This window comes from Falco biarmicus, chromosome 14, assembly GCF_023638135.1.
Source record: "Falco biarmicus isolate bFalBia1 chromosome 14, bFalBia1.pri, whole genome shotgun sequence".
Taxonomy (NCBI): domain Eukaryota; kingdom Metazoa; phylum Chordata; class Aves; order Falconiformes; family Falconidae; genus Falco; species Falco biarmicus.
The window spans coordinates 9648530-9671839 of NC_079301.1; the positions used below are offsets into that span (position 1 = coordinate 9648530).

A 23310-nucleotide genomic window follows, 5' to 3' on the forward strand; every position below is an offset into this window, starting at 1 on the left:
AGCTACAGACATTCAACTGAATGCAAGAACAGGTGGTTACGTTACTACATGCTTACTGTACGGAGTCATACTACAGGAGTCAGAGACCACGGGTTTTAAGAATGGTTACACTGCTAAAGGACTCACCTACCCAAGAACAAATACATTTCTCTATTCTGCGATTCAGACTACTTTGACAAGACTACTTCAGTATCAATTCTTCTCAATCTACAGTGGGAAGCCTAGCGAACCAAACAAGCGAGAAGATGGTGCCTGCATGAATATTTCGATATATCTTTCCGTTAGCTATCTGCCAGCAACAGAATACTGCTGATTAAGTTACACAGTTCATCAATAACTAACACACGGTGGGGAAAAAAGACAACTGTTCTCTGGAAACCAGTAATACAGATAGCCATTCTTAGGAGTTATAGTCATATATAGTTATGACGCACAGAGATTTTAGGTGCGGAAATACCATATGCAGTACAATAAAAAAAACTTCCTGAATGGACTGTGCTGCAAGAGAAAAAGGCTGTATTATACACACACGGATGAGTTTTTCCCCACGCTGTCCTACGAGGTAGGTATACATCCCACCCATTTCACCGGAAAAGAAGAGGCACCATAGGTTCAGCAACTTGTTGAAGTCATATCACAAACAGGACAAGTTCCAATTTCCCAATTAATTCACTAACCCTACCTACCCAGAATCATTTACAGAGTTGCATAGATTAAAGACCCTGTGTCAACAGGATAGAGCCACCAGTTACAAAATTGGGAGGAATTCCCATCACCTCTCCCCTCGGTCTCCCACATAAAATGAATGCCTTAAGGGAAGCGACATGTAAGTAAAAACATTTTTAATTCTGAGAAATCTGGATGGAGTTCTTTAAAATGAGATCTGGGCTGAGACTGCTGAAGGGAAAGCCGAGGTAACTGTGGCACAGGCATCTTTCTACCTCCCCTCCACAATGACAAGTTCACAATGACATCAGAGTGTTCCGACACCTCTACCATGTTGTCACTAGCCACGCCTGTTCATCTGAGCACACAGATCCTGAAGGCTCCTCTTTAGGAATGGAATCAAACTGACCCCTGGGGTTGCTCCATCCATTCCCTGTGGCGTAGCAACTAGTAGGTGTCCTCCAGACAAGAACAGCATGGGGTGGGGGCCCAAACTTTTTCAAAGCAACCATGCGACTCTGTGCCAGGAACACCTTTCTTGAAGTAGAACACAAGTTTGTAAGAGGCATATCCACACCTCTGCACAGCTACTAAAATCCAAAACAGAACAACAGAACAAGCTCATGAAAGTTTACAGAACTTAAATATTTATTTTTAAACCATTTAACCCCCCCAAAACACTGAAATAAGCTTCATCTATAAACAGATTTACAAGACTAACAACTACAGAAGCTAGAGGAACACTACAATTTGTTTCTGTGATGCAGTTATTTTGTAAAGCTTCAGATCAACTGTATTTACAACTTTTGCTGCTTTTACATTTATAAAAATATTTATTTAATCCATAACATTGTTTTCAAAAACTATTTCCAGACTTTTTTTCTCAGATATAAATTCTAATTGAATTTCAGTTATATAGCAGATGAAAGTTTTAAACAGAAACATTTTTTTAAAATTAAAACAAGGAGTTAAAAGTAATTTTTTTACAGTGTAGGCACCATTGAAAATAATTGTCCTTGGCATATCTAACCACCATCTCTCACAAGTGTCCTTTATATAAAAACGATGTAATGGCAACATTTGACTAAAAATGCAGTATTTACTTGCACACCATTACTTTTTCAATATTTGGCAGATATATTTCAGATTCTTTAAAATGACTTTTGTGCAAAAACAAAATGTGCAGGTCTGAACCATAAAATAAACACACCCAGCTTTTATCAAAAATAAATTTACACCAACAGTTCCACAACTAAGTATTGAAAAACAATCCCAGTTCAAAACTTCAGCATAATATACATACTGGGTTGAAAAAGGGAAAAAAAAACCCCAAAAGAGAAGATATTACCCAACTAGCAGTACCATAAATATATAACTGAAAGCAACTTTATAGTCTTACCTACTTCTTATGAAAAAAAAAAAAAAAAAAAATCACTCCGTACTGCACAGTACTACCTTTTTGTGAAAGAATATCTATAACTCCGTTATTTGCATATTAACTGGTAAATACATATTTAAAATACACTTTCAGAAAATTATAAACAAATTATGCTGATGTACTGTATTTAACGTACTTAAGAACAAAAATGTGTATAAATATCTTACAGGAGAAACAACACCACCACACAGAACGCTGGTGTTACACTTATACCTGCTTGTGAGGTATGTATCATGTGACGCTCGGCTTCTCTGGCTCCCTTCCACCCAGGCATGTATACTCAGAGGAAAAAAATTAAATTAAGTTAAACTGGACTTCAGGTTTTGTCCATTATTGCCAAAAGCCCCACCCCCTCAACTGTATTGCTCTAAATTTTCCTACCATGATGATATAAGATTGAATTACTACTTCAAAACCTGTTCTAAAAGGTAATACATATACTGTACATCAGGATACACCTGTTGCTACATATCACCTGCAAACTATTGACATATTGCTCTCAAATATATTTAATCATAGAGCTGCCTAAAATACTGTACCAATTTAGAATTATAATAGATACTGTTGCAGGTTTTTCAGGGCACGATAACTATATGCTGGTTGAAGCAGGTGCTACAGCAATACCCTTGCCACTACATTACATGTTTTGAATACGCTTGTGAGAAAGCTATTTTCTCTGAAGCTTGTTAGTGATTTACAAAAGTTTAACTCATGAATACAAAAGACCTGTACATCCCCATGTACAGGAACAAAATAGCATCAAAACATACTGTACTTGCACTTTCTATTAACTAAAGTAATGGTTATTTCTAAAAGCAAAACTGCACCTCAACATTTATCAGATTAAACAGGTGAAACTACAATATTAAAAGTTGTTCTTTACAAAATAATTTCCTGAAAATATAAAACCATGTGCACTGCCACAAAATAGTTGAGTAGGTTCTTTCAAATCCTCAATCACCATCAATATGTTGCAAAGATCCAAAAGGCACAAGGAGCTCATGAGCTAAGCACTGCCAAGCTTGAAGTAGTTTTGGTGGGTTTCACTGGGTCCATACGAAACAGCAGTCAATTATGTGAAGTTTCTTAGGATGAGTCATTAACAGAAAATCTATGGATAAAAAAATGCAAGTAAGAATTTTGTTAATTATATTGTTTCAGCTTGGCTAACAGCACATAACTGTTTGCATCATTAAACTCATATATGCCTTCATCTCAACAGTTTATAGGAATAAAACCCCATCAGAAGTGACATTCTAAAAAAAAAAAATAAAAAAATTGCTACAAAGAGAAGTTAAACGATCGTCCTGCTCCCTTACTGGCTACAAATATGCTTACAACAAAACAGCAGGCTAAATTAAAGGAAGCAAGGTATAACAACTACAGTAAAATTGCAGCACTAGACCAAACAGATACAGTAATTGTTACCATTAGTTTTAGTCTCAAACAGAAGTGTTACTTCTAACTACCAAAGCTCAAAGTTTAAAAGCACGGGGCACAGAAGATATTTCACTTAGTGCTAAAGCACTCAGATTTACCCAACATAGGCTGTTCAGTGTCAGCTAGCCTTGCCTGTGCATAAGTTCTTACTATAAAATTTTTCTTTTAATTTATTTTTTTTTTAAAACAATGAATACAAAAAAATTCCTGAACTTACTTCTGAAATTTCTCCATAAGTTTCTTCACCATTTTATCTGTGATCCCTGGACACGTTGCTTCTGCCACATTGATGCTTTTCTCAAGTTCTTCAATTGCTTTCTTTCTGCTAGCATTATTTGTGTCCTGCTGTTTGAGCTGGGTAGCAAACCAAAACAGATAAAACTTATAAAAGTTATCAGGCATTGGGTAATATTTTCCAAGAAGTTTTTTAAGTCAAAAGGCTTACCTCAGCAAACACAGGCGTGATTATCATAGTTAAACAACTCAGGGTTTTAACAAGATCCTGATCCTGAAAGTTAACAAATAAGGATTACATTAGCATATTCCTATACAACATATACAGTGAATTTAACACAGCACGTGATTTTGGAAGTTCAGTTAAATTCAACAAAGCACTTGAAATATGTTACAAAACCAATCAAGGCCCAATATATCAAACACTATGTGATATGGAAACAGATGCCTGATGACATATCTGAAACAATATCATATATCATCAGAAAAACAGTTCAGTTTTTCCTCTCTAACATTACACACGTCTTGAAAATTCACATCTCTATGAACAGATACTGATCTATTAGTATGCGGTGTATTTCGCACTGAAGGCTGACATGGGCATAGGAAGTATCACTAACAAGCATCATCTCTTGAACTACAAAAATATAGTTACTTCTTATGAAAAGTGAGTAATTGCTAAGTTTACCACTATCTTCCTTAAACTGGCTTCAAAACCAGCACTTAGAAAGAACTCTTCAGACTGCACATACCGTCCCATTCTGTAGCTTCTTTGCATCTGGCTTCTTTCGAACTGTTGTAAAGCTCCACTCAGGATGAGAGTTATTTTCTTTGTTACTGGACTCCCTGAAGGAAAGGGATACGATGTACATAATACTAGCCACAACATAACACTCGGCAAGCATAGGTAACCCAAATACATTATAAATCTCTATGGATTAGTTCCACATTCCTTAAAATAAGGAAACTGGGTATCGAAGCATTAACTGAACTTTAAAGAAAAACAACTTGAAAGGCTGAATAAACTGAAATACCATCAAAGCAAAGAGAAGATGTTATCTACACATAAAGCCTACCTTCTCCCATGGCATCCCATTTAAAGTTACCGGATAGCCAGAAACGCAAGAGACTTACAGAATGTATGTTCCACAGGCATTGTACAAACTTCTTCACACACCTCACCCTTGCTCTGCAATGTTTCTAATTGTGATTCATTGGTTTTGGTACAACCACTAGCCTCAGACTAGGCAATACACAGAACTTAAACAGAACTGAAATTGAGTTCAGAGAGAGAAAGCTTAAAGAGATAATGAGCGCACAACTTATGTATTAGACTTTAGGGTCATAAAGGGGTTTTCTTGAAAGAAGCCAATGAAAAACATACGGAACAGAGACAGATGTACAGAAGAGGTGTTAATTACAAAGAGAAACTGCAACAAACCTACTTCAGTAACATTATTTAAAAAAGAAAAAAGAAAAGCCAAAAGGAGACTAAACTGAAAAGAAACTTACGAATCTGAACCATCGGAATCACTTTCATCACTACTATGTCCCTCTGCTTTCCATCTCTTAAACCTATCAATCAGTTCTGTCAGATATGAAGTCTTCTTGGCATTTTTCATAATGAATTTGTGCTTCAGAAGTTCTTTTGCAGTGGGACGCTGAAAGAAACACTTTAAATATTTAAAGTTATGCTAACATTTCATGATTTTAAATGTTAATAAGGGAGATTTAGTAAGACAACTGACTCCTAAAGCTAACTCATAAAGTATCAGGAAATTACTGAAACAGGAAGTCAAGAAAACCAGTAATCCACATTTACAAGCACTCTAAAAATATGATCAAGTCACACACAGACTATACTCCTTATCCTTCTATGCTAGAAGGTACACACCCAGGAAAATGACTAATCAAAATTGTCCAATGCAACGTTTCCTTGTAAGCAGAATTCAGACAGGCAGAAAAAGTTCTGCCGGAGGGGGGAAAAAAAAAAAGAAAGAAAAAAAAAAAAAAAAAAGATTCTCTCCTCTGTTAAAGTTTCTCTTCTGACATTATCCTAGGTTTGAGTGCATTTTAGGAAGCTGTCCCTGCCACCATAATTTCTTTCAGCATTCTCCCTCCTCCCTTCAGTATTTTAAACAAAAGACACCAGGATGGAGACACAGCTATTAAAAAGCACCACTACCGTTTACAGTGGAAAGTACACTCTCTAAAATTATTTCAACTATGACATGCTACACCAGCAAAATACTTCACAAGCATGAGAGAGTAGAAAACAAAACCAAAACGTCTATATATACACACACACACATACATATATCTCTCTACTCACAAATGTTGGGTCCTTATTCAGACACGCATCAATGAATTCTTTAAAAGGTTTACTGAATTCTCCTAATAACGTCGGAGGATTGTTTTTCGGTATGAGAAATAGAACTCTCATCGGATGCATATCAGAGTTGGGAGGCTCCCCTTTGGCTAGTTCAATAGCAGTGATTCCCAATGACCAGATGTCAGCCTGAGAAGGGAAAAGTTACTTTTAGTTCAAAATTTAGTTCAAAATATTGTGACTAAGCATTTAATAACTGAAATCTTCACATATACTTCATCTATCTATAAAATTATTTTTGCTCTAAGTAGACAATGCACAAAGATTCCTTTCTAATACTTGAAGGCTATAATTCCCAAAGGCCTGGCTGACTTAGTCTTTAAAGACAAACATCTACAACATCACTTTTATTGCACACTTGCTGTTGCAACACTGTCAGCAAACGCACCTAAATGCACATGCTTTTGGAAAAACCTTCAGAAACGTTAATCTCCCTCTGATTTTTTTCTACATAATGAATTACACATTGCCACTAATTTCCTATGCCCAATTCAGATTTTTGTCTGGGTAGAAAAACTGCATGCCGACGGTACTTTTTAAAACTGTAGATGCACTGAGGTATCCAACCTTTTTAGAAACCTCACTCTAAAGGAACAAAGCAGAAAGCTGAATGAAATCCAGCAGGTGATCATTTCTTTCCTAACAGCCTGCTTGATGAATTTAGCTAGAAGATGATCAACTAGTTAGACCTGAAATACCAAGTTCACAGTGTAAGTTTTTGAAGAATAATGAAGTGGTATTTATTTTAGCTAAAGGTAAGCATTATAAAAAATTCTGTCTTTCTACCAAAATACCTTATGAACTATAAAATTATTTCCCAATTTAGAGATTTTTCCCAAGTGAAATATACACTACTTGCATCTTCTTAGATGAGCTACAATAGCTATTAAGGTCACTAAAGATGCTTCACATTAAAAAGTGGCTGGCAATGGTTGACTACGCTTGGCACAGAAGTCACAAATTGAAGTTGCCCATAGAGTAAACAAGAGTTACAGTTTGCAACTCTCCAATATTCCTTTCCTATTCACAAGAACTAAAATACCTGCACTTAATATTGAAGAATTAAACTAGTTCACTGTTTATTACTGAAATATCATAACCAACAACTACATGTTGGAGCAAAATGTCTTGAAAGAAGAGATAGGGCTTGTAAATCTCTACCACTGCGAAGATGTATGAATTTATTTTTTATTTTCTGTCATTTTGAAGTAGGGACAGAAGGAGAAAGGTTAGAATTCAGTCCAGGTGCCAAAATACGCGTCAGTATTAGTCTAGAAATTGACGTGTATCCTGTCCAAAACCCTTCTTCTGTCCTATCAAAGGCTTGCATCTTCTGTGCTTTCCCACCAGCCTTTTGGCATAGAAAGAAAAGGGAGAGGGCACTGCTCTCACAACATATTGAGGCGATATGGAAGGCAGAAGATTAGGTTGCTGGGAGAACATAAATGAGGGGTGATACAGCTGATTTATACACAGGGCAAGCAGAGACAAATTATTCTCAATTCAACCGGACTACACGCATTTTCAAAGCAGGGTAGAGCCCTTTTCCAAAATGCCCTGGGGAGCACGTTACAGTTGCACCACTGAAACCCTAAACATGAGAACTACAACATACGTCTTTCTTATCAGCAAGAACCCTTGTGACATGTACAAAAATGCCATCAAGTCTGAAGGATCTTGGGAAAGTCTCCTGAAGTGTGAATATCTTCAAGACATCTCAGATATTCAACAGTCTTTTCTTTATGTGCACATCACAAGAACAGTTACAGTTGAGAAAAAAATTGTATGAAAGTATTACTTTGCGTATACCAAGATTTTTAGATTTCTTGCTATCTAAAGTTGCATCCACAGGGTGTAGAAAACCCAATGCCAGCAAAATACACTGCCATTTCACTAGCCATACATAGGTCATCTTGTAGGTATACACACGGGAGAAGAGGGGACTGTTCCCTCTTATTGTCACTTCTAGCAGCAGTTCCCAACCATCAGAACAACATGGCAGAGGTCTGCTTTTCTACTGTTAGTTCACATAAGGAAGCTCTCCTTTGCAATCGGTCATCCATCAACAGCTCCCATGACAAAGAAATGTACAAGGTACTGTAATGCTACCACAGCTACCCATCAAGTAAATTTTTTTGCTCCTCAGGATCAGTCACCTGTGCTAAAACCTTCAGCATTACACAGGTCCTCAGAAATACCACTGAAGAAATTATATCCAGAGCTGTTTCTAAAAATCTGAGGAAAGAGTAACATTTCAGCCACCATCTTGGCTTTAAATAAGCTGATAAGTTTTGATGGCATTCTAATTTGTGAAAACTTTACCACTGTTTGAATTAAATGCAAAACATTGAATTGAAATTAAAAACAAACCAACCAACTAACCCACAACACTGAAAGCATCCAGGGAGTTTCTCTGAAAGAATCTTGACTAGAAAGTATCATTTTACTTGCATGCGAGTACAGTGACATATAACTACTGTGTAAGAACAATTCAATTGTACCTTTAATTTTATTATTTGAAATCCACTTTTTTTTCTCCATACTAATAGAGCTAAAACCACAAAAATCAAAGGCATTTCTGTTGGATCTGCAGATACACAGAAAAGGTATTCTACTTTCATACTTACTTTTGAATCATACGCTGACTGCTGAATAACTTCAGGTGCCATCCAAAATGGAGTTCCAACAAAGGTATTCCTCTTAATTTGCGTGTCTGTCAGCTGCCCAGCAACTCCAAAATCAGCAAGCTTAACATCACCTTGCTCTGATAACAAGACATTGGCAGCTGCCACAAGGGAAAAACATAGTATCTCAATTAGAATACTGCTCTTATGATTTTTAAAGGCTTTAACAAAGTAACATTTAAAATGTTATGCACCTTTTATATCCCTGTGAATTTTCTTCTCTGAGTGTAGGTAGTCAAGACCTTTCAAGATTTCCTTTAGCATGGTAGCAATCTGGAACTCGTCAAACGGGCCAGCACGCAGCTTTAGAAAAAAGACACATTAAAATAATTTTAGTCTTGTATCTAATTTTTGCCTTGTTATTGATTTAATTAAATCTTAAACTTGAAAGATTTTTTTAAAGAACTAACAGAATTAATGGAATATTTAATAAAGTATGTCAACATTCTATCAGAAACAGGTGCCAATGGAATGATCATCTTTACATGTCCTCTATTGATAATACATTGAAAATGCTGGTACTTTTCTACTGCATACAGTATGCACTCCCCTCAGCACGCAACGCACGTGAAAAGCTTAACATAAAGTTATAGTTTCTTACAGACAGCAAACACTGCAGACTGAATTTTGCACTTTAGATTAAGCAAATGAAGAAATTCAGTTTATTTCAAAATAAATTAGTCTATTGACTGTGGGGTTTAAAATTTATGATGCATTCTTTTTTCTTGTTCCAGCATTTTTGATACCATGCTTGCTTTTGCATCAAGAACATAATGTGCTACTATAAAGTTGCTAGTATGGAATAAGGGTAAGCTTTGCACATTAGAAAGCTATGTAAATAAAACAGAAGCAATTAAGGTGGGTGATTCTGCTATAAAAAAATATCAACACAGCACTGAAACAGAGAACACCATGAAATTATGGTATGGCAAAGTGAGGTAAATGTGGCAAAACTTAAAGTTTTATTCTTCAGTGGTTTCAATGTCACTAGTAAAGGCTATTTCACAATTTCTGACAACTCCACAATTATTCAAGTGTTAAGAGTACATATGTCACAGCTCATTTCTCAAAAAGACCAAGTTCCAGAGCTACAAAGTACTACATGCTACACGTAATTACTATGCTTTTACATTCCTGTAGCTGAGTTGATGCGATGTAATTTCATTAAGAAGTTTAACTCAATTTGTGAAGCGAAGCACATACTTCAGCTCTTGCAGACAGGACCACTGTTAGCAAATATGTAATTAACACACCATTCTGTAATACTGAAGACATGACATGTTTCCTTCACAATCACACAAACAAAGACTGAGTTGTATTATCTTACAGGAAAGGGTGGGCCTCTACGCTTTACAGCTGAGGCAGAGCTGTACTGAAAGTATGGGGAAACCACATCCATACAGTGAACTGTGCTCTTGTACTCTCTAAGCTACATCCCTCATGAATGCTGCACTATCTTAAGTAAAAGGCACTTTCATGCTTAACTGAAAATACCCGAAAATGGAAAATCCAACACCTTTTAACCAGTTAAAACTAACCGTACTCTGTGGGCACACACTTCATTCATTCCTGAGACCCAATCCCAAAGGAAACATTTTTTTATTCGAGTGTAATGAATTCTACCAGGGGGCGGAGATATGGGAGGGGCTGCCAACATAAAACCCAAAACCCACCACATATGGCAAGAACAGTACTTCTCCTCATACTAAGAAAAAAAAATTGCCTTACATTTGACTGAGAACAAATGGATGCTTCCTAATGCTTAGGGACAAACAGTAAAAACAAAAAAATCAGCATCAATTCAATATAACAGAATTATCATTCAAATTCACACTTTTTGGAGCATTACAATGTAGCAGTGATGTGATTAGCAGTTGCCTCCAGGGACTAGATTATATATAAACAGATATGAAAGCACAATGAAACAAGGTTCACTAGTACTTATAATGCAAAAAAATCATATACTTACAAGATCCAAAGCTGACCCTCCACCCAAATATTCCATTATTATCCATAGTTTTGTGCCCTGTAAAGGAAGGCATGAGGTGTTAGAAGTCCAAGGCTGCCACAGAAAAAAACCCCCATGTATCTGAATAGACTACCTGCATACTATTAGGAGAACACAAATGCAGAGTCCCATTAATCACCAAGTTACAGGTAATTACTTCTTGTATCACACAGCTCCTGTGCAAGTTGTCTAAATATCAATTAAATTTTAACTTCTGTATTTAAAAAAGCAACAAACACCACCACCACTCCTCCCGCCAATCATTTTCCACTGACACCTAAAAAAGTTCACCCAAAGCAACAGAACTTCGAGAAGAAAGTGATTTGGTGGTGGCTTAAGTTTAAACTAAGTGTTTAAATGTAAGGCTGTAGTTCTTACGAAAGACTGTCTTTGCATTACAACTATTTATTCCAGCCTTTTGTGATACAGAAGCATTACAATAGGAAACGTTCTTGTAACATCACCATACCTCTCATCTCAGGAAAGTACTTAGAACTTACTTTAATTTTGAGCAAGTGAGGGAGTATGAACACGCTTCAAAGACAACAGAAATGTAAAGCCTAATGGAGGCAGCTGCTAAGTGCCTCTTCAGCTACACGGTAACTGGGCAAGTGTGTATCTAACATGCCTGCAAGTGTCAACTTGAAGTTGTCAGATCCATCAAAAAGTGAGAACTGATAGCCCTTGAATATGCTTGTACCTAAGGACTTACAGCCTACCACAAAACATGCTTGCTACCCTAGGGGCAGCTCCAATTTTCAGGTACAAAGCTGCGCAACCACCAGCCAGGAGAAACTGCACTGCCAGGCCTGGAACCCTACAAAAGTGCTCAGGTTTCTGAAGTTTTCCAATCAGAGATTTGAAATCAGCCATTAAAAGGTCGAAGATAAGAGCAACGTAGTTCAATAAAAAGTATGACTTAAGGCACCTATCTTAGGATTATATTTTTTAAAATTATTTCTAGTAATATTGCAAAGTTCATGTACACTTTCACTATGGGCTATATGTGAGTTTCTGTTTTCTTTGTGGAGATGTCTCTACTAGAATACTAGAACTGACAAATACTTCTAACACTGGTTTTTAGATGCTGACTTTGCCCTTGGTATGTAGCTGGTTCACACACAAAACTCGAAAGATTTGGTATCAGATCTACAGAGTGTATGTTTCAAAACTGGGATCTTCTGCTATTTGCTCGCCAGAGTCCCCTCACATTTCAGAAGAAACCAAAATATTAATCTATGGGCTACTATTCTAAGTAATTCTGCAAATAAAAACATTTCTTGATTTCAAATAAAAACCATTACTAAAAATACTCAACTGAACCAGACCTGTTGAAGTACCACACATGCTGTTTAAATTTCCAACAGATATTTACTAGTGCTAGTTCCTTGTAACAGAGCACAAGCTTATCGACAGAAGTATTTTTTAAAGCCTCCTACATTCTACATTGCATGGTTTCCCACCCTATTGCCTGACTAGTGACAGAAATTTAAAGAAAACTCAACATGCAAATAAAGGTGCAGTTTCTGAAAGCGCCACATCCAATTATCTTAACAAAGTCGGCTCTATTAGATTTATACCAAATTTAAAAAACACACCATTTATGAGAGTCTATTCCAATATTATGAGATCAGCAGGGAAGGGCTGGCTAATTTTAGCAGTTTTTACAAAGCCCAACTTTGTCAGCTGAGGAGACCTGCAAGGAACTCCAGTTTAAGGCAAACATTGTGGTTACCGGACATGTTTGGAGGATTTGACTATTATTTAAAAACAGTATAGGGTGAAAATGAGTAAGTACCCTGTTTCTGAAATAATGTCTCAAAGAAACTGCTACTATCCACTGTAACCGGGTGTGGATATTTTCTAGACAGGCATGAACAACCTTTTTCCTAGCTATTTTTGGTCCATCAAGTATAAATAGACAATGTAGAATAAACAGTATCTTTAGATTGTCTCAGAGCTTTGCTGCACAAAGTGCTGTATAATTCTGATGGAAGTCTCCGGACACTACTACAAGAGTTCTCGATATCAAATCTGAAAAACTAATAACTTCAGGCTTGTTTTAAGTGCAAAAGAAAAGAGCAAGCCCAGGTGGCTGTAATATTTACAAGGATAGATATTTAAACTCCTCGGCTAAATGGCACAAATAGGGAAAACAAGCATAAAATTTCAGTCATGAGAAGATCTATCTCTATGGGATTCACATGTAAAGTACAGCTCAAGTATTTTATCAAGCTTCACAAACTGGTGTAACCAAAACATGCCAGAACTAAGGTAACTTTTAATACCTTTAATCTTTATCAATCCTGAACTGATAAGGTAGTAATACATTTCGACAAGCCATTACGCTTGAGGAGAACACTCATTTTAGCTGTCTAACCTAACTCACACTGCTGCATTGCTATGCACTATCACTTTCAAGGGTACTCTCCGCAACGAATGTTTTATTTATTGAGATGTGATGTTAACTGCAATCAAAGTGCAATATGGGATGAGGAGGCAAGATCCTGACCTTCCACAAATGAGAACATCTACAGACATCTACGTCAGGATTTAAAGTTATCTTATAGCTACAAAAGTTGCATTAATACAGCTGTAAGCTTGTACATTTCTACAGGCATTTGTGAAACACACGATATGAAGTTGGAACATTTTACCACCGTACACAAATGTGTTTATTATGGTGCATTCTTTGACGATATATTTGTACATCACCTACCAGTATGTTTAGAAAACAGTTCTGCTCTTGCCAGATACCCAATGAAAATTCGAGAAGAAAATTACTAATACCTAAGCTCCAAGATTAATTCAATGGGAAACTCCCATTCAAACTCCAAAATTCAAGACATACAGGTAACCCAAATTACAAAGATGTTGGGGTTTTGCACCTTTTTGTATCACTAACTGAAAACTGCCATCAGCTTTATTCCAAGAACCTCAAGTAAGTAGACCTTGCCACTCTGTACTAACAATAAGGTTTTTCAAGAGTAAAATATCCGGTAACAGACAAATAACATTGCACTGCTAGGTAAAAATATTAAGGGACTGTCCATATTTTTAAAATCACATGTACAAGTCAGATGTACAAGCTGTAGCTAATGAGCAGCTAGGCTGCAAACATAAGAGTATCTCACATGGCATCAGCTGAGCTGACTAAGTTACAAATTAGTAAGTCAAGTAATGAAATAAAGACACTCTTCCCTTCCCCCTTTCAGCAGCAGGAGCATCTGGAAGAGCCTGCATGTAGCTGGTAAGCCCTGGGCTCCCTGAGACTGAGCGACTCCATCCGGTTCAGCCACAAGCCTAGCTTTGCATCCTAAAGTGCAAGGAAACTGTAAAGCTGAAGAATGTGTAGAAGAGGCTGTACAAAAATAAAATCTCTCATCTGAAATGCTTGCAATCAGAAAACCCTCACAGTTAACATCTCTTCTTTTGTGTTTTAGTCATAAACAACTTTTAAGTATCAAATATGCTATCTCACCGGAGATAAAAGTGAAAGTGACTACAAATTGATGACAAGAGCCATCTGCTTATTCAAAGCTTACTTAAAATCGGTTTAAAAACAAGAATAAGTTACAACAGAAGATATTCTGTTACAGTTCAAGTGGATGAACTCAGGCACATATGAAAAACCTGAAGCTAGCACATGGTCTCAGCTGCAATTTCTTCAAAATAAAACCTATCAGATTGTAAGATTTAAACAAGATCTAGATTACTCAACTAAGGAATACCAACAGGTGTTGTAGGCACCCTGAATGCCTTTGCACTGAGGGTTTGCTTCGGTATAATCAGGAAAATATGAATTCTCTTTGATTTAAGCACTGCAAAAATAATTAAAAAAAAAACATTTCTAATGGCACTCCCTAGAGCTTCAGAGAAACTTACATGTAGGATTAATATATTTTAGTAAATTATTTATATTCCATAAACATGATCTTAGAGATGGCAGACTGGCTCAACTGTTTTGTTTTCCTATAAAGAAAGATGCAAAGGAAAAAAAAATTCTCTATATTTTTTAAATACCTTCTACTCACTGTATGCTTATGCTTTTTTAGCCACTATCTTAAACTATTTCTAGGAATATTTTCAGTGATCTTTATATATAAAGCCAAGTATTCACCAGCAAACCTATGGGACCACTTTGAACGCGACCTTCACACTAGTCATATCCATAGGAAACTGCTATTAATCTCTGCAGCCTAGGACTTTGTTTTGCAAGAAGTAAGATGTCTTAATTTTCAGAATTTTACTTTAGCGTGCTTTAACCTTTAATTATACAGTCATTTGGTAGACAACTGTGCCTATTCCACTGCTTCCAAGAGATGTCTACAATATATAGAGAAATTAAATCATCAGCAAAGTACTACACAGCTAAATGCTTTGGCTGACACCCATTCTTAGAATAATAGCTAATAAAAACTTAAAAGCTATAGTGATTAAGTAAAAAAAAATAAAAAATAATAGACTGAGATAACTCTCAAAATACCTGTTATTACTAAAATGAAAAGGCAGCATAGAAGAGTCTTTGCACATTTAACAAAGCTAATACACTCTCCCCTGAGGAATCTTAAGCTGAAAGATCTAGTATTAGTAACCAAGGATAAGTCTAGCCCAAGAAAAATGTAGAGCCAAGATACTGCTCAAACAGTACTTTTATTTATTTTTAATTACAGAACTAAAAGTACTCATTTGTGGACATTTTTATTCATTTAGTTGGGGAACAGTAAGCAGTAGAATTCCCATTGTGCTAGTTTGGGATGAAAAACATTCCTGTGAACCATTTTTCAGTTTTTTGGGGTTTAGGTTTTTTTTAAAAAAAATAGGAATTTCTTATATGAATGGGAAAGTAACCAAAATTCCACAAACACCTCCCCAAGCTCCACACACAGAAGTTTTCCTTCCCCAAAAACATTGGAAGTGTGAAAAGCAAAGAGGTCAGCACTAATCTTTCAGAATTCATCCATTTAGAATCGAAATGTAAAGAACTCACACAGCGGTAAAGAAAGTACATTTTTTAAAAAATAAAAATCCCTAACAAGTTGATAGTCTTATAGCACTGACAGAATAACTATACTTAGATATCAAAGAAAAAGGGTAAAAAGTGAAAGACTTGCATGGTAAGGCCAAAGACAAAACTACTGTGATGCACAGGTACTTAGGCAGATTTGCAACGCCATTTTTGCTTCCAATACTTATAATGCTGTAAATAATGAAAAGACTGTTTTCTTTCCCTATTCACAAACAAAAAAAAACCCAAAAAAACCAAACCCCCCCAAAACCAACAAAAAACAAACCCAAGCAAACAAAAACCCACAATAAAACAACCAAACACAAGCAAACAAAAACCCACCAAGAAAAAACACAAGCCAAAAAAAAACCAACAAAAAAAAAAACCCAAACACAAGCAAACACCCCCCCCCCCCGACTTCTAAGATAGCTGTAACTACAGTTAATACTTTAGCTTTTATTACATGGCTTTAGGTTTTTTTAAAAACATCTAAAACACGTATGCACCACAGATCGTTTAAGCCATACTTAAGGTGATTATATCTGGACAGTTTTGCAAGTTGAAAAGACTTACTCAACACTTTTTGATTTTTGCAGGTTTTCATGTTTGTTTGTTTTTAAATTATACCTTAGATAACATTTCACACAGTGGTTACATAACTCTGCTTATGTCAGTTTTACTTTGTCTCAGGCCTACGATTCTGCATAATTACCAGCACATCTCTACACAGTGCAGGGTTCCTTTCCATATCAGAGAAAGGGGTTTGTTTCTACAGGTATGAAGGTTTTTTTTTTCTTCCCCAGAAAGGCCACAAAATTGTGCTAGGGATTGTGGAGCGAGAAGAGAAAACCATTGTCCAAAAGCAACAGCAAGGCAAGAAGAATCCTCTATCAATTCTGTTCATTCCCTAGCCATTTCATGCAAATTCCAGCATCAAAAAGCAGCAGCAAAAGGAGCAAAACAAAGTGAAAAGCTCTGTTCAAAGAAAAACAAAAACCTACTAATAAATGGTCAAGTCGGCATGATAACTCTTCCTCAATTTTGGAATTTTTTCCTAGCGGCATTCAAAACAACTGGGTGCTAGCAAATATTTGTGCAATATTATACATTACCTTTAAATATGATCCATAGTATTTCGTTACATAAGGACTATCACACTGACTTAAAACAGTTATCTCTTGCTGTATATCTTCTATTTCATCTTCTGCTTCCTCAAGGTCTATGATTTTTATAGCAACCACTTGCTGTGTCCGATTATCAATTCCTTTAAACACCTCACCAAAGGAGCCTTTCCCAATACGTTCCAGTTTTGTGAATAGTTCTTCTGGGTCTGCTCTATGGTTCTAGAAAAGAAAAAAAAGAAGGAGGAGAGGGGGGAGATACATGAGTTACTTAATTTACTTCCAAGTTATTGGCCCTCATTACTTCCCAAGAAGCACATCATCCAGATTTATTGTCACTGGAAGGCTCGCATCAGATAGAAGTCAGTGTGCAGGAAATAAATCTAATTCAGCTATTAGTTACCGAATGTACATTATGCAATTATGTCAAAGGTAAATGAGACTCACCAGGGAGGGAGTCGGGTACAAACCTCATTTCAGTTCCTCACATAACAACTCTTTAAAACGAAAGAAAAGAGCTGTTCTTAATATTAATCCTATCTGTGCAGTAATTCAGAAGACTGAGGAATGCAGTTACGGCACAGAAGCACTAACAGCATCACCCAGGCAGAAAAGGCTGGGCTTTCTACCTGGCCAAGAGCCTTAGGCAGACAAAGCATCCTATCAAGCAGTGCAGAGCATCAAACAGTACGGAGCTAGCTGCAAGAGGACTCCACTACCTGGTATTCACTGGCAGATTCTGAGAACTGGTAAGATCAGTCATCTTCAGGGCAGCTAAAAGTGCTGTACAGAAGCAGAGCAGAAGGGGCTGAGAGATGTTCAAAGAAGGAAACAGCAGGCTGGAGCAGAGTACTGAAAGTGGGGTTCTGGTCAGAACTGGCTGGTATCACCCCAGCATGCCTTCAAAAAGGCAGCACAGAGCACCAGGCAGCATAGCACTGCTTGAGGATACCTGGCTTGGAATCTCTGTTGATTAACTACTCTTAAGATCGGCAGACTGATTATTATAGAAATATTTTAAATTTCTCAACTCCTTCAAGTAGTCACAAAGGAAACAAAAAGGAAGCAAATTCTCATTTTCCCTTCAAGATAAAGCATACAATGTGGCCACTTAGAGAAACTTGTGCATCCAAAAACCACAGCAGTGACTACTGAAGGAAACTGATGACTTGCTCCACGGCTTAAGAACACAAACTTCAGACCATACTAAGAAAATTTAAAGGAGAGTGTTTTTTTTAAGAGGTAAGACAGATGTGCTAAGTGAACAGCCCATGCTTTGCAGAGCAACAGAAGTAAACACATTGCTGCTGTCAGAACTGGGCAACTCAGTGCACAAATCAATCCTTGCTCAGCCAACATCTGCCCAAAAAAACCCTCTGATTCAACAGCAACACTTGAAAATATGAAAGATATGCTTTGCTTTGGAACTTTCTTGCACTCCAAAACTCAGAACCAGCAAAAGCAGTGACAGTTTTGGCAAAAGCAGGCATTCAACCCAAGGCACAGATTACCCTACTTAACAAAACACTCAAGTATCAACATGAAACTCCAGAAATCATCTTTATGCTGGCGTTCTTGCAAATGGATGCAAAAATCTTTTCTGGGGAAAAATTAAAAATTACTTTAACCTAGTCCAAAATGGAGTCTCATTTCCCTACTGGGCTCTTATTGTCACTTCTTTCCTTCTACCAGAACCAGAATTTATTCCACAATACGGTGAGACAAATCAAGAAGCAGATTTAGCTAAGAATTAACTGTATGATTTGTCAGGTTTATTTTCAGCTGAATCAGTTCACTGTTCATATATACCAAGCTGCCATTTGTGCTATCACAAGAGGAGGGAACACGAAGTAGTATGGCAGTTTCATACTGATCTGTGGAGTTAAAATTTTTAGATTTTGCAAGTATATAAAACACACATGTGTTCTTGAGCAGTACATTAAAGCAAGAAGAACGAGGAATTTCCCCTTTGCCTATGATGAGCTCATTGCTATCTACTCCTTTAAAAAAAACAAACAAATAAAAAAAAGCAAAACCCCCTGCCTTCAAGAGAAATAATTAGGGAAAAAATGTTGCATTTTCTTCTGTTGATAGATCCAGTGAAAGACTTAAAAGATGAACAAATGCATAATCACAGCAAATGAAAAAAAGAGGGTGAGTACTACTTGGTCTGAAATCTGGGACAATTATTATTGTTACATACATATATATAATCTGGGAAAGAAAATGACTGAAGGCTTCAGGTACTCATAAAGCCTTTAGTTAGACCAAAAAATAACCACCAGTAAATCTTCAAACTTCCCAAAGATAGCCATATTGCCATATACTACTGCATCAGCTCCTGCCACCTTTTCATTGTTAAGACAAAAAAATAAAAAAGTAATTTAAAAAAAACCTGAATTAAAAATCTATTTTCAGATGCGTTTCAAAAAATTATTGTAGGGACAGGTGTGGCAAAAGCAGCAGCATCTGCCACCCAGACTTTTCCTGCCACTAGTTAAGCTGCTGAATTGTTATTTAGCTAGTTAGCTAATGTGTTCCTGAACTACCTTAGTTCCAAAAAATAACAGTTAAGGGTTAGTTCTCCATTTACAATAAATACAGACACATATCCCCAAAAACCAAAAGAGTTTAGGAGAGGACTGGCAAAACTTTTCATTAAGCCTAAAATACTCATCTTCACAGAAACGAACTTCATTTTGAGACGCACCTGGAGTCTGGGATTCCTCAGAAGCATTCACGCTAATAGCTATTGTTGATTTGAGATGAAACCGTTAAACACTTCCAGACAGATAAAGGAAAAGCAGTTTAATCCAGCCCTTCACAATCAAAGAGCAACACTTGGGTTTTGCTTCAGGAGAAACCTTAAGCAGAAAATTCCTCTGGGCTTCTCAGTGGAAATGCACATCACTCGATCCTATGCACCCACTTAACGGTGATCAAGAAAACAAGCCAGGCCTCCAAACTCTCTCCCCCAAGCTACTTCAGGTGAATCAGAGCTTTAAAGGCTATTTTAACTGCCAACAACTCCTAATGCCATTACACGGGAGTGCTGGAGTATAGGGAGGTATCGAGCACGGCTGGACTTGGAGAGGGCAGAACTCCCCGTACATCCCTGGGAAGGTGGAACAGAGGGGCATCAGAGGAGAACAAACTGTGTGGGACTAGAGGAAAAGAGTCACATCTTTCTGTTCTAAGAAAATCCTCTCACAGCAAAGTCAGCTTTACACCTTCTGTTATTCACCAAGGCTGACAAGGGACTGTAGGACACTCCAGGATAAGGGCAAATATTTCTGACCAACTATGGCTAATATTGAGATAATGTCCTCTGCAAAAGCTTCAAACTTAGAACACTGCAGAACTTAAAACATGGCCATAGAACAAAGACTGTGCATTTTGAAACACATTTGCTTTTATCTTTGTCAATTTTCTGTCTATCAGACTATTGTTCTACAGAAATGTTTTTCTACAACTAATTAAAAAAACGCCAACAACTTTAAAAGACTACTTTTTAAACAAAGGTAAATTTTATATAATGCAGTAATGCCTATGGTCTTTCTCCTGGTATAGAAAAGGATGGAGATGTATTTTACATAAATAGAAGTGTGCATGTGTGTACACACACCTGAAATACATACCAATAAATTTTTGCAGCAGTTTCCAGCTAAACTTCTAATATGGTAGAAATGAATATTTCTAACACTATTAACACTCCTGAGCAAAACAATCGTTATTCCCTGTTCTTTCACAGATCTTTCCTTGAACAGGAAAAGGTTTAGAAGCTTTGAAAGTTGCCTGCATCAATAATTGGTTTGTTAGTTGGTTTTTTTTTTTAATAAATGCTGGTTTCTACTGGGAGTCATGGCTGTCGGGCAGCAGATGGTAACAATACAGTAGGCAGTATATGGACTCCATCATCACCTCTCCAAAGATAACATCTATAAGCAGACAAATCAGGAAAAGAATCTATTGCTCTTCCCCTGCAAGCCCATTTCGACAGACAAAAGCTGCAACAAGTATGACAAGCACAGGCACATTCGCATGCCAACTTCAGTCTCTCCTGCATGAACAACAGTACCAGCCCAAGTGTGACGACATCACAAGCCCTCTGCATAGCTTTGGAAGTCCACCATTTCACCAGTCCAGCACAACTATACAGCCTGCACTAGTGTTCAGTAAAATCTCTCCTCCTCTCTTATCCAACCATATGCTATTGCTGTATGTGTTTACATACACATATAGAGTCACAGGATCATAGCATAATTCGGTTTGGAAAGGACCTCAGGAGGTCATCTAGTCCAACTGCCTGCTCAGAAGTCCCAAATAAAAAACATTACAGCATAATTTTTGCCAGCATATCTGCAGTAATTACATCAATTATTCCACCAATACAGCTTATATAAGCGTTTTCTTTTGATTCAAATAAACACAGCTATGCAGTGATGCCCTGGATGCATTCTGCTACAAGACTGACTGTCTGACTCGCCTTCCCACCTCCGACCCTTTTAACATACCTGTTCTCCAAATTCTGCCTTCTTCCTATGAAACAAAGTGAAAGCACACTGAATATCTACCTTCCAAGATTATACAGATATCTAATGACACACACCAGATTAGAAGAAACAGTATGTTAGACTGCTTCAGGATCTGTCAGTGCAGGACAGGTCTTTTACAGAAACAGGTCTTCTAAGAAGGTTCATTAATGAATTTCATTAAAAGGTACCGAGTACAACTGGATGAAAAAACAAAGCTTCAAAGAATCTTGGACAGAGACTGAACTAATAATGCCTTGTCTGTAACAAAATCAAAACCTGGATCCTCTAGGTCCCCCCAAAGCAAATACATTTAACATAGCCTTGTGCAATTTCTGCTACGCAGTCTGTCAATGTGAGAAAACATATCCTGTTGTCTTAACAGTATGTCTAAAACCTGCCCCAGAAATGCTGTTATACTATCTGGATTTTCAAGCATCTCCCAGGCTTTTTTTTAGAACAGAAGTTCCCCTAAAATTGTAGCAGTACTATAGAAGAGCTCACTTACATTGGGAGATGCTACTCAAATATGCATCAGATAAAGGTGGAAAAATTCGCTCAAAAGATTTTATAAAAGGTTGGCAAAAGAAGACCAGAGTGTCTACTCCTATGTTTTATAAGTATCCACTACTATGGCACCCTAATACATGCTGGTATCTTTGGAAGCCATCAGAATTACCTGTGTGTTTAAAAGACCATCATTTCAAGCACTGCACACGAAAATAAAAACCTGATCTTCATAGCCCGGGAGAAGTCAAAGGTAAACTGTAATGAAAAGAGCTATCTCGCAGAAAGTTTGAGGAAAAGAAGAAAGTTATGTTATGGCAAAATATTTAGAACCAAACCAAACACAACCCACCACCAAAAAAACATGCCAGTAATTAATTTGTTGTGCAGTTTCAGTTACGCTAGCATTAAAATGCCAGATGAGAAATGTATGCCAACTTGGTTGCTGAAGCCAGCATGCACTGTACCATTTCTCTTAAATCCCACTGACTGCACTGTGTGAATTATGGCTAACAATAAAATTAAATAGCAATTATGAGGCCTATTTTATTATTTGTGAAATCTCCGAGACATCTTTTATTGTCTTAAGAATGAATACCTGAAATACAATGAGTAAAAAAGACACTTGGAAGTCAACAAAGAAAAGCAGATTAAAAGTCAAGACATTTAATCTATTCTCAGTATTTATCTGACTTACAAAATACTGCATCTGGGTTGAACACATGGAAATCCTAGATAATCTGTCCATTCACAGACATTTATCTATTCTCAGATAATAAAAGTACCTCTAAGTTTTTCTTCTGTCCAGACCCAAGAAAACCCATGACATTAAAAGGGAGTAAGCTTGGTAAACCTGAGAGGCTATGGGACTTAGAGCAATGTCTAAATCAACAGATGCATTCTTCTTAGTTGAATATCTTTCCATACACTACCTGCATGCAGTTTCAGATATTTTACATATATATAAACACACATTATACACCATGCATATTCTATTACAGCAACATACATTCTCATATATTATACATATTTCCACATTTTGCTTCTTTACAAGAAAGGCACCACAGACGGTGATAGATTTTAATTCCTGGAACTCCTCCTCACTTCTCCTTGCTAATCTTATTTAAAAATCCTATTACAATTAAAGTTACTCACACAAACAGTGCCACAGGGGTACATGTGTGCATACATAAAAATTTAAATAGTTTGAAGTTACTGAAGGTACAGTTGTAGATCCATTATTAATTATAAATAATAAGAAAAAAAATGAACCTGCAGACATT

General features: G+C 36.8%; 1 protein-coding gene across 2 annotated transcripts in view; it reads right to left on the reverse strand.

Moving 5' to 3' along the window:
* Positions 1 to 1292: 1292 nt before the first annotated feature.
* The window catches only part of STK26 (serine/threonine kinase 26), a 32214-nt gene continuing 10196 nt past the window's right edge, over positions 1293 to 23310 (reverse strand). The window contains exons 3-12 of one of the 2 annotated variants that reach the window (XM_056359680.1): positions 16980 to 17210; positions 10821 to 10877; positions 9046 to 9154; positions 8795 to 8952; positions 6111 to 6296; positions 5291 to 5451; positions 4531 to 4624; positions 3990 to 4052; positions 3762 to 3898; positions 1293 to 3215 (exon numbers count right to left, since the gene is read on the reverse strand). In XM_056359680.1, the coding sequence (XP_056215655.1) occupies positions 3191 to 3215; positions 3762 to 3898; positions 3990 to 4052; positions 4531 to 4624; positions 5291 to 5451; positions 6111 to 6296; positions 8795 to 8952; positions 9046 to 9154; positions 10821 to 10877; positions 16980 to 17210 (1221 nt within the window). In that variant the 3' untranslated portion in view covers positions 1293 to 3190. The remainder of the gene's footprint in view (positions 3216 to 3761; positions 3899 to 3989; positions 4053 to 4530; positions 4625 to 5290; positions 5452 to 6110; positions 6297 to 8794; positions 8953 to 9045; positions 9155 to 10820; positions 10878 to 16979; positions 17211 to 23310) is intronic. The other variant, XM_056359681.1, reaches the window with a different exon arrangement.